The sequence below is a fragment of the Anneissia japonica genome, unplaced genomic scaffold (assembly GCF_011630105.1).
Source record: "Anneissia japonica isolate Jap-2015-1 unplaced genomic scaffold, ASM1163010v1 scaffold287778_len1315358_cov176, whole genome shotgun sequence".
NCBI lineage: Eukaryota > Metazoa > Echinodermata > Crinoidea > Comatulida > Comatulidae > Anneissia > Anneissia japonica.
Genome location: NW_022702824.1, coordinates 91,241 through 103,917, shown reverse-complemented (window position 1 = coordinate 103,917; position 12,677 = coordinate 91,241). Strand labels below are relative to the sequence as shown.

Sequence of the window (12,677 nt, the reverse complement as noted above, 5' to 3'; positions counted from 1 at the left end):
ATATTACACAGAATAAACACCACATACTCAAAAAGACCTCTAAAAAAGCCATGGAAATGAAATTGTGTATGATTTAATGAGGTAGAGAGCGGCATTAATGCAGTTCCAGAGCTTAGGGGAAACAAATAAAAAACATTAATTTGTTAGCTGATGTTAATGGTAGGTTGCAATGGGAAGTGGGTTTTACACAACCACACTGTCACTATATGTTCACTCTGGGTACACACAGTGCAAACCTCACCAATTACGCCCAAGTCAATAGTCAACACTGTATGAACACAAAGTCTTTCATACAGTTGTACATTCTATGAACATTTTATAAAGATTTTCTTAATAATTTTATCATCAAATTCATTTTTAATCTGTAATATAAAGCTGAGTTTCTACCTGTCGTTAATTATATTTTGATATAATTCTGACCAATATGAGTGCATATTTTTAATATAATTAGCTATATTGTTATCATTCTGTGGGTTTCGATATTTCTACTGGAAATAATCAGAATTAACCCTATTATCCATATCAATATATTTTATGCATGAAGATGTTCAGCTTTGCATATACAGACAATCTACATACTGTTCCGTTAATTGATAATGATTGACTCATCTTCCATTAACAATTTTAAGATTTGTTTTCCTATGAGATTGTCAAAATACCACAGCAAGGGTCGTCACTCTGACAAAAGGCGACACAGCATAAGACTAGTGTTAAAAGCTCTTCATTGGTTGCCTTTGTGTAAGCTCATCACATGCGAAATTGTGTTGATGACTTACAAAGCAATGCATGGAATTGCTCCAGTTTACATCCGCATGTTAATTTCAGAATACATCCCTACGTGTTCGCTGAGGTCAGGTGACAACATTCTATTGTCAATCAATCAATCATTCAATGAATGAATGAATGAATGAATCAATCAATCAATCAATCAATCATAGAATTTATATAGCGCCAAAATCCATCAAAAATCTTCAAAGACGCTTGAACAGCAAACTCTTTATCTTTCTCTTGAAAATGTCAACAGGTTGGGACATTCTCAAGTCTTTCAATTTCAATTTATTGCCACTTGTTCAAATGTTCTGGTACAGATGAAATGAGTATAGGTTTAACAAAAAATATCATTACTAAGTAATAACCAAATATCACATAAATGTAGGCCAAATACCATAATAAGAACAAGTGACGAAGCCAAAAAAAGTGTTTGAAATAGTAGGCTCCGCAGTTAAACAGAAGAAAAATAATGAATGTATATAATAGCATTTCACAATTATACAGAAGCATACCGTAAGTGGATCAAGCAAGTAAGGGCGAAAACAAGATCACGTGATTTGCAAGAAAAATATATTTTTCAAGCAGATTTAAATACATAGGCCTATATAAGATTTAAATTCCTAATATAATTTGGTAATTCGTTTAAAGAGTTCAGGGCCATGTTGAAAAACATAGTATTTTTTTTTGTTAAAGTAAGTCTAGTGAAGGGTAGATGATGATCTCTTTGCCAATTAGAATAATAATAATAATAATAATAATAATAATAATAATAATAATAATAATAATAAAACTATATTTATATAGCGCCTATAGATATAATAGATCACAGATCCCTCTAGGAGCTTTACATAAGTCTTAAACCAGGGTGGAAAACTATCCCAAGCCGGACACCAACCCGGTATTTCTGAGTCTAGGTTTCGGAGCAAGGAATTACAAGGTTTGGCTTAACTACATTCACTTAACTACAATATGGTAGAAAACTATCCCCTGTGGACACCAACCCGGTATTTATGAGTCAAGGTTTGGGGGCAGGGAATTACAAGATTGGGCTAATCACACTCACTTAACTACAATATGGTAAAAAAACTATCCCCCGTCGGACACGAGTAAATTTTAACACTATTTCAACTGATAGACTATTGTTTCGCAGAGTGCGAAATTTGATTTTAGTATCTGGCGCCCCCAGTGTTTCTATCGGGGTTTCCATAGCCGTAGTAGTGAGTTTACCGAGTCAACTTAGCATTGAATTGAGATTTCGTTTATAATGATATAAGTTAAGAGGTGCTAGACGTGAGTAATTAATTAACACATAGTAGATTCATAGACAGAACGTTGCAGATGCTTTCCCGTTATTCATGTTAATACCGTACTGTTGTAAGTTGAGCAAGCGAAGGTTTATTGCCGCGCTAGTTTCACCCTATGGGATTAGTCTAGCCTAGGGCTAACTATCTTTTGGCCGGAGTTAATTGATATCACGTGTGTAGATGGTGATGTACAAGTGTAATCCTAAATACTAGCTCATGTTTACGATTTAAGTTTTTTAGCTCACATTATGTGATTGATGGCTTTTCTAGTGACACCTTATGTGGTACCGATTAATCAGATAATAACTACAGAAGAGTTAATTGTCATTTATTGATTTTGTTATGCTATAGTAAAATACATTGATTGAGATCGCGAGAGTATACCATGTAGCTGGAGTTAGAGGACGCCACCAACGTCGGTGTTTAGTGCCTTGAATATGCATGTTTAGCTTATTTTTTGCATTTCTTTGAATGTTTTGTTTATTACAGGTTTTCGAACCTGACTGCTGGTGCTTGTTTGAAAATAAAGCAAACCGATTAATTTATGCTGACTCCTGTCATTCATTATTCAAACGAAACAACTATCAAAAGGCAAATCGTGTGTTACCACATGGAATGTACAGTCCCTACGAAATAAAACATGTGAAGTTGTTGATTTCATCCCCTAAGAAAATATTGACATTTTTGTTTTAACTGAATCATTTTTGAATGAAGTAGGGGATGACCCTATTTATGTTAAAATAATGTGTATTGTTTGATTAAGGTTAATGTTTAAAATGCCTTAATGAAGGCCCACGACTGTTTTCAAATATCACATCTACATGAAAAAATGCTAAATTAGGGTAATGGTAGAAGCGTTCCCGTAGACGTCTCCTCCGAAAGACGGTGCGCAATCGTCCCGTTGAAATACAAGGAGAGCAGCAATGGCAATTGGACCGGGGGAATAGTGCAATTTTCAGTTAATACCATCATCTTATTTTAACAATTACTGTACTCAATATCGATTTTAGAAGAAAATCTGTTTCTGTTAAAATACGGAAATATATATTGTGTTGGATTGAGTTTGTTTAAAATTCCTTAATATAGGCCCACGACTGTTTTAATCTAACATCTACACGAATAAATGCTGAATTGGGGTGATGGTAGAAGCGTTCCAGTCGCTGCTCTATTTTTAACCGTTTCTACCACTAACACGTACTACCAGAAACAGAGAAACATCGAACATCATACCAAAAGATAACAGCATTGGATAAACCACAAGGCAAAATAGTGTGGCAAAATTAATGACAATTTTATTGTAAATTCCGCGGTATAATGACCATCCATTAATTAACCATATGCGATCAAGGAGGTATTTTCAAATACCTTAATGTTTGCATATAGTTGACTAGGTATTTTCAAATATTCAAATTGTACTACGATTGACAATACCTTAATATTGTTGTAGTGTGTAAGGTATTTGAAAATACCTCCTTGATCGCATATGGTTGATTAATGGGTGGTCATTATAACGCGGAATTTACAATAAAATTGTCATTAATTTTGCCACACTTTTTGCCTTGTGGTTTATCCAATGCTGATATCTTTTTGCATGATGCTCGATGTTTTTCTATTTCTGGTAGTACATGGTAGTGGTAGAAACGGTCAAAAACTGGGCTGCGACGGGAACGCTTCTACCATTACCCCAATTCAGCAATTATTCGTGTAGATGTGAGATTAAAAACAGTCGTGGGCCTATATTAAGGCATTTTAAACATTAAACTCAATCAAAAACAGTATATATTATTTTAACAGAAACAGATTTTCTTCTAAAATCGATATTGAGTACAGTAATTGTTATAATAAGATTATGGTATTGTACTGAATATTGCACCATTACCCCGGTCCAATTCCCATTGTTTCTCTCCTTGTATTTCAACGGGACGGAGATGCAAGTTACGATTACGCACCGTCTTTCGGGTGAGACGTTTACGGGAACGCTTCTACCATTACCATAATTTAGCATTTTTTCATGTAGGTGTGATATTGGAAAACAGTGGTGGGCCTTTATTAAGGCATTTTAAATATTAGCCTCAATCAAACAATATACATTATTTTAACAGAAACAGATTTTCTTTTAAAATAGATATTGAGTAATAATAATGAGATAATGGTAAAAAAAAAGTATGCCTATTTATTATAAGTCTATCAAACCTATTCGATATATAGCTCAGTTAAAGTTTTCCTACAGCCACTTAGTGTCGGCTAATCTGGTGGTAACCACGGTGTGTGATTTAAATTCAAATTGCTGCTCTCATTGTATTTCAGTTGGATTGTTGAAATGCAAGTCACGACTGCACACCGTCTTTCGAATGAGACGTTTAAGCAGTTGGTCCCGAGTGCATTATGGCCCATTTGCACGTTAAATGCAGTACGCTCTTCGGAAAAGAGTCAGAGATTGTTTCTGGGTGTACTGCCAAATCACCACCAGAAGAACCTAACAGGAATAAGTCTTCTTCAGACTTTCGTTGGTTATCTTTGGTATTGACACCGAATAAGTACATGCATCCATCCATCTCTATTAATTTTTTTACTGCATGGTAAGTCATTCGCTGTTATAGTAATTTATCTCACGTAGTATTTGGATGAAAATAATTTGTTTTGATTCAAATTGTTTATGACGCCAAAATTTATTACCAGGTTTGTTCTTCATTAGAACATCATCAAGAATTTTTTTTTTTTAAATAAACAACTATAATTATACTGCTATTGTTTTGCTCAACCTGTTTTAAGAGAGTGCATGAAATTTTATTATCGTAATATTGGCAGACCACATTGCTTTTGCATAGTCTATTGTTTTTTTAATAAATAAAAAAAAATGAACTTCTATTGGCAACATACACACTCCGAAAGCCATTTTTAGGTTTGAGAGTGCAAGCTGGTGAGTTTAGTTTAATTATCAGAGATACAATTTTATTCCTCAATGGTTATACAGAGATAAATAGCAGATTGAAACTCACCTCCTGTAATCTCACCATTCCAATAAAAGTATACAACAAGCATTAAGAAATAGATGTATTGTGAGACAACCAACACCGCTGCGGCTATTCTAAAATTAGAACAGGTAAATGGTCACCCCATACATTTACTGTTCCAGCTCTAACGAGCCAAAACTCGACACTAAGGCTCAGTCTCAATACATATATGTTTGTAGGCGTAAGGGCGGACACGGTCTTGACATGTTCTGGGACGGCGCTGCTACCCTAGATAGTAATAACTTCCAGGAGTTTTGGCTTGTTAGAGCTGGAACAGTAGGTGTATGGGGTGAAAAGATTACAATATATCGGATAGCTCTCATTATTGTTTTGCCATACTCAAAGTTTTGTTTCACTTATGCTTTGCAGGTTGAAAGTATTGTGCACTTAGATCATGAATAAATAAAATTATTGGGAACAAACATGATAGGACACTGTGACATAAACGTTATAGTTATCAGTAACTATTAACATTACAGGAATGTAAGTGAGATTGAATGTAACTTAATACCTTAATCCTCCATCTAAAACTATTATGAAAATATAATTCAGTAGAAAGTTTACAGCAACCGTGAACGCCAACATTATCAGTACGACGCACACATGACCTCGACACTGTAAAAATCGGCTTAAAACAAGCGACCACAATAAAATCTGCAAATAGGCAAATAAAGATAAACATGCCTTTTAGTAAGAGATAACGAGACAACAAAATTAGGAAGACATGGCGTGTAGACGAAAGTATTAAAAAATAGTTCAGAATAAAACTTACAGGTACACCCGCTATGTAAACCATACAGAATCTTCCAGCTAAACTAAATATATAAAAAAAAAATATTCAATTGTTCAAAATCTTATAATACTATAACAATACGTACAAGTTTATAGTAAAAGGTATTATTTACAAAGACATACATTATTATATAGTATATATATATATAGTATATATATATGTAGTATATATAGAGTATATATAGTATATATAATATATATATAGTATAGTATATATAGTATATATAATATATATATTATACATGTATAGTATATATAGTATATATAATATATATATTATATATATATTATATATATACTATATATATACTATATATACTATATATATACTATATATACTCTATATATACTACATATATACTATATATATACTATATAATAATGTATGTGTTTGTACAATCATAACATTCTACCGGGCCATACCACAACTTGCTAATACAAAAAACTAAACCTTGATGATTTCATGTATAAGATTTTGAATGAGAAGATGATGTACAAGAGCTATAGAAATAACCGTTTTATTTTATTATACTTTAATCAACCTTTAATGATTGTACATTGTCTTCTCATTGTTTTTACATTTTATTTTACTTGGAGAATACATGCAGATCCCATCATATATATATATATCTGTCTCTTATTAAATAATAATAATAATAATAATAATAATAATAATAATAATAATAATAATAAATAATAATAATAATAGATAATACTAGTGGACATTTATAAGCTGTCGGTGTCCACAAGGTGCAATCCTAGTGCCAGAACCAACAGGAGAGAAAATAAATATGAAAGAAAAAGTTTAAAAAGGAAAAAAACAAAAACAAATTACTAGGAGAAATGTCGGTTAAAGTCGTGTTTCTAAATCTTATCTACTGATCAATAATATTTAAATTGAAAATGACAAGATTAGTTTTGATAGGGTATATTTTTCATCTTGATGAGAAAGCTATAATTATTATGACATGAATATTAATAAAAGATAAGTATTCTTACAAGCTTATTTCAGGATCTTGGTATAGAAGTATCAGAATATTTTCCATATTTAGCAATAATGGGCAGATTAGCAGTGATATGATGATACACAGTAATAATGCTTTCTGCAGTATAATTTCTTGTTTGTAACGCAGTTGTTCTCCATTGCTCTAAAAAGTTAGCATTTAATGGTTAGAAACAATTCACAAAGCGCATTTTGTGTTTACAATGTGTATGACCCATCTGACGTGCTATGTTTAAGCTGGGCACTCACTGACGGTCGTACGGCCGTCGCACGACGAATTCAACTCCGTTCGCTGTGAGCGCTAGACGCTTGCCGCCGCAGCTGATTGTCGGTGGTCGCCTGAACGGATCGTCATTAAAAACGATCAGTTGCGGGCGCGTCGTCGCGTTGCATTCTTAATAAAATAGCGTAGACCCACGACCGTCGGGGCGTAGTGAGTGCCCGGTTTAAAAGAATAGGCATAGATAATGCCATCTTCCTTTTCGCATCATTAAATGCCTTGTAATAATTAATGTACGGTATTTTTTCAAGGTGTCATTTAATGCATCCCGTGGTCCACGTTGCACTCAATTTTCGTTTAATTGTCTTTTAATAAATAAAAAAATATTGTATTTTTGCTTGTCTTTTGTCTAAACACAAATGATATACACAAATCCAATTTCAAGTACTCAAAATGTTGCCCTCTAACGGCGCCGTCATTGCTGGGTATATTTATTTGTAACTTAATTAACTAACTTGAATATACAAACTTAGCAATTCAAATATGTAAGTAAATTTTCATTGTTTTAAGATCATAGCAGACAGGCAATGTGTAATTGATTCTAAAATACTTAGCCAATATACTCACATTTGAAATGTACGTGTTGCAGACGGTAACTATTCCAAATCCAGGTAAAATGCAAATTGTTGTTATAATCTGAAATATGGTGGTATCTGTATAACTAAGAAAACTCTAAACCATCTATTGAAAATCTTGAAAAAAAAACTGTACATAGGCCTATATATTTATATATATATATAAATCATATTATATTATATAATATTTGTTAATTGCTGATCTTTTATATAATATATGCATGTGTAAATGTATACATATTGCAATAGCGAAGGACGATTATATCTGTTTTATTTAAAACATTACCCAAGATTACCAATATGGATAAAGAAAGAACGATATAACACTTAATTATCATCACTTTGTAAATTATGTACATTTTATTATCAAATAATATAAATGAAGAGAAAATTACTATTGACACTTTCATTGACATAATTATACATGCCAAATGGCATTCACTGTTTGCATCATGGTACAGAAATAAGTTTAGGTTAAATTTAAAAATTATTCTTTTCACACATAAAGCTTATATGGACATGCTCTATCTCTCTTTACCCATCTCACTACTATCTTTACGTTTCACGAGACAGTCGAGCGTTTTCATGTTATCAGTATCTAGAATGCTTCATGTATTTACCGTTTTATTTTACTGCTCCGAATATACGCAACTCTCTTCCATATAAACTTAGATTAAATTCTTATACTTATGCATTCGGAACATCTTAATCAATAATTCTTATTTTTAAGCAGTACAACAAATATTTTTTCTAACAGGTGCTATACAAATACTAATACAATTTTATTAATGATAATTTACTTACTAGGTCTGCAAAAGATACAGCCGCCTTTTCTGTTTTATCATGACGACCCACAAATAGGACACTGTTCGTTGACAATGCGCATTCAAGTAGCATGGATGCACTCTAAAAGTAGGGTTAAAAAATCTCGAGAAGAATAATCACTGCCACATTTGAAAAATAAATCTAAATTAATGTTTAAATGTTTCCTACATAGGCCTACTTCCTATGAAGAAGAACAAAATTTAGTTTAATTAGAACTTAACCAAATGAACCAGGCGTGTATCCCGAGCTAAAGCTAAATATCCCACATATGGTGTCTATGGGACAGATTTTCAATCTGACAAAATGTTTTTTCATGATGATGATGATAATGATGACGCTTCTAATGACGATGACAGCACGATATGAGCCATTTGGGATTAATGCGTGCAAAGTGAGCGAATGGCTGGAGACAGGGAACCACCAACATGCCCCGTCAAAAATATACGATGGATCTGATGTTGTAAACTGATTTTGAGAGTTTTCTGTAATCCTTTTTTCTCTAGAGCAAAACAAAACATTAGGGATACAGGTATATAACTTATGTATCTTTGGCCAGGTAATCGCCATTGGGATTTAGCAGCGGAGGAAACCCCTGTAAAAATCCAGTGGTTCTAAAGTATTATGGAAGAATATTTTAAATTATTTTGTTTTACAATTTCTCTAATACTCCGAGTTGAAAGAGTAATTATGAGCCTAGGTAGTTGACCAGGGGGGTTTGGTTTTAACAACGTGCGTGCCGATAGTTCAGTATTAAACAAACTTGTACTTTAAGACCACGAATAGTAGAGAATGAGAGAAACAGGTCCTCCCATTCATTGCATGTGTATCTTGACAAAAACTTTTTTGAATATTGGGTAATGAGTATATACAGAAATGCTTTACAAACAATTATGAAATTTAAGGAGTGGAGTAGTTGGACGAGTTGGTCCCTTTGATGGCCCTACCCATGAGGGTCCAGTAGGTTCCTCGCTGTGTAGCACCCTGATCCAAAAGGGCTTTAATACATAACAGCATAATGTGTCTCTGACATCGACTGTATGACATATACATTAATCAAGTGTGGGTGGGGTGCCCAGCCGACCAGGGCCACCCTACATTTGACACAATTAAAAACACTTCAAATATTCAAATTTTAAGTCTGAATGAGTGCCATTTCCGGGCATCTAGAGGTGCCATAATCATAATTTGCTTTGCGACTCCCCAGTATAGAATAGACTATAGGTCCTTGATTGCGACTCCCCAGTATAGAATAGATTATAGGTCCTTGATTAGACCTTTGCGATGTCCAGTAAGAGGAGGGGTGTTTAAGGGAGGAGGAGCATAGCTCCCGACAGGAGGAAGAAGTCAATAATTTTGTCTAGGAACACGGCTTTGAAAAAGCATTTTGACCGTCTGAGAGTGCCATTTCCGAGCGTCTAGATGGGCCTATTCCTAAAATTTGCTCCAAGGACCACCTTAGTGGCCCTTCGGTTACCCAATCCATAGGGTCCAATAAAGTCCTCGCTCTATAGCACACTGGTCCAAAAGGGCTTTGTTGATACATAACAGTATAATGTGTCACTGACATCGGCTGTAGGACATATATCATATTAATCCAGTGGTGGTGGGTTGCCCAGCCGGCCAGGACCCTCCTACATTTGTAAACATTTTTGTTTTAAATGGAGATAAAATATTCAAGTCTGAATGAGTGCCATTTCTGGGCATCTAGAGGTGCCATAATCAAAATTTGCTTTGCGACTCCAAGTATAGAATAGGTCCTTGTTTAGACCTTTGCAACGCCTGTGAGTGGAGGGTTGTCTAAAGGAGGGGGAGCATAGCTCCAGTCGGGAGGAAGTCGATAATATTTTCGAGGAACACTGCTTTTAAAAAGCATTTTTACCATCTAAGAGTGACATTTCCGAGCGCCTAGAGGGGCCTATTCTTAAAATTTGCTCACCTCAGCCCCAACTATGGTGGGGCTGACGTGGGTATGGAATACCTATTGCCACCGCCCCCCCCCCACCCCGTCAGAAAATTTCGGAATCCGCCCCTGCTTTTATAAAACACGAATTCAAATACAAGGAGTACATCAAGATTTATATCATCTCTTTTAAAATCTTGATTAAATCAACTGCACAAGTAACAACAATATTTAAATGGTAATAATTAAGTAACAAAAAAAAAAAAAAAAAAAAAACACAATATGAATTACATACATTAAGCCATTAAGTTTACTTTATTTGAAATTTGCTCATTTTAGTTACTATTTTTTTTTCTCATATATAATTTCAATTACACATTTTGATTTATAATACATTTTAATGTTTCATTTTACTTATTTTAAGGAAGTAGTTATTCCTACGATATTTATTGAAGTATAATTGGTAAGAAATAATTTTTGCCCTGGCTCAGTGTTCTTATTAAGCCGATTTCAGTCTTAAATGTTCTTATTTCGTTCATATATTTACACACTTTTCAAACATACAAAATTATTATTTTACAGCAGTACATTACTGTATTATAAGGCATTAACATGAAACTTATTCCTCCATGGTATACCATTATCTCAATATTGTTATGTGTTTTATTATAATTAATTTGATAATAACAAAAATAAATAGTAACTAAAAATGAGCAAATGCAAATAAAGTAGACTTAATGGCTTAATGTATATAATCCGTTCCATCATATAATAATAGAACTTACGGCTTGAGCACCTTTAAATCCGCTGCTGCTTGTCTCTGGAACAATCTACCTTTTTCAGTAAGATCATCTAATTCTATCGCGGCATTTAAATCTTTCCCGAAAACTCATTTATTTAATAACTAGTTCAGCGTATACTGCGCCTTTGATCATTGTTCTTTGGAATTGGCGAATTACTAAATTCGTATTATTATTATTATTATTATTATTATTATTATTATTATTATTATTATTATTATTATTATTATTATTATTATTATTCATATTGTTTCTTTTTTTAATGTTTGTTGTTGTTACTTAAATATTACCATTTAAATATTGTTGTTACTTGTGCAGTTGATTTAACAAAGATTTAATAAAAGGTGTTATAAAGGGGTGGAGGAGTGGGGGAAAATGTCCGGGAGAACTTTTCTATGTGGCCAACAGTCCGGGGGGATTATTTCGACATTAATTATTTCATGATTATAACATAATTAATGTTGAATAATATAATAATAATAATAATAATAATAATAATAATAATAATAATAATAAATAATAATAATAATAAAAATAATAATAATAATAATAATAATAATAATAACAATAACAATAACAATAACAATAATAATAATAATAATAATAATAATAATAATAATAGTGTAGTTTTATATAGCGCACATATCCATCTAATGTAAGATACTCAGGACGCTTGATATGAGGACTAGGAACACGATGTCGTGCATTTCGATACTTGGAGTAATTATACTATCCCATACTGATCTTGTCTGGAATCTTATCGACATATTATCACGAGGCCCACAAGTTACCGAAATATGAACAATAAATACTGTAGTTAAAATGTAGAGAAACTTACCAACTTCCAACCAACATTCAACAGTTCTTTTGTTTCACATATAAATTTTGAAAATGTAATTGGTAAACATATAGCGGAAAGAAATTTTCTGATCAATGTCGGCATTATAAAAACACTCTCAATGACTACTACCAGCACCAGGTTTTGAATCACTCGAGTGACTTATGCTGTAACCATATTTAAAGCATAATCAGGCTACCGCGACGAATAAAAACATAGTTTAATTAGCACGATTTTTTTTTCTCGAAATTACCGACTACAACTTTTGTCACAATGTACCGAATTAGCTTCTACACCTACTTTCCAATGCGCAGTGTGTCTGCACATTTTGTTTTGTTGTGACAGAGACCATCAATTCATCACTGTTACAGGCCTACGCAATGTGTATAAGAATAGGTTTAGCATATTCAAAGATATTGAAATCAGTTGTTTTGAATCGGATTAGAGTTTCCAACCAAGCCCCAGTGGTCCAGTTGGTGAAGATGTCTATAGGCCATAAAGAAAATAACCCAGATTCGACTTCATTTTCACTTTTACTTTTCATCTACCCATACATATAAAATAAAACCATAGAA

The 12,677-nt window shown here is 33.1% G+C and overlaps 1 protein-coding gene across 1 annotated transcript in view; it reads right to left on the bottom strand.

The window, feature by feature from the left end:
• Positions 1–12,333, bottom strand: part of LOC117104036 (multidrug and toxin extrusion protein 2-like) — a 34,042-nt gene extending 21,709 nt beyond the window's left edge. The window contains exons 1-7 of the mRNA XM_033244687.1: positions 12,103–12,333; positions 8,544–8,645; positions 7,732–7,800; positions 6,881–7,029; positions 5,862–5,904; positions 5,601–5,743; positions 5,075–5,163 (exon numbers count right to left, since the gene is read on the bottom strand). Coding sequence (XP_033100578.1) covers positions 5,075–5,163; positions 5,601–5,743; positions 5,862–5,904; positions 6,881–7,029; positions 7,732–7,800; positions 8,544–8,645; positions 12,103–12,207 — 700 coding nt within the window. The 5' untranslated portion in view covers positions 12,208–12,333. The remainder of the gene's footprint in view (positions 1–5,074; positions 5,164–5,600; positions 5,744–5,861; positions 5,905–6,880; positions 7,030–7,731; positions 7,801–8,543; positions 8,646–12,102) is intronic.
• Between the last annotated feature and the right edge of the window lie 344 nt (positions 12,334–12,677).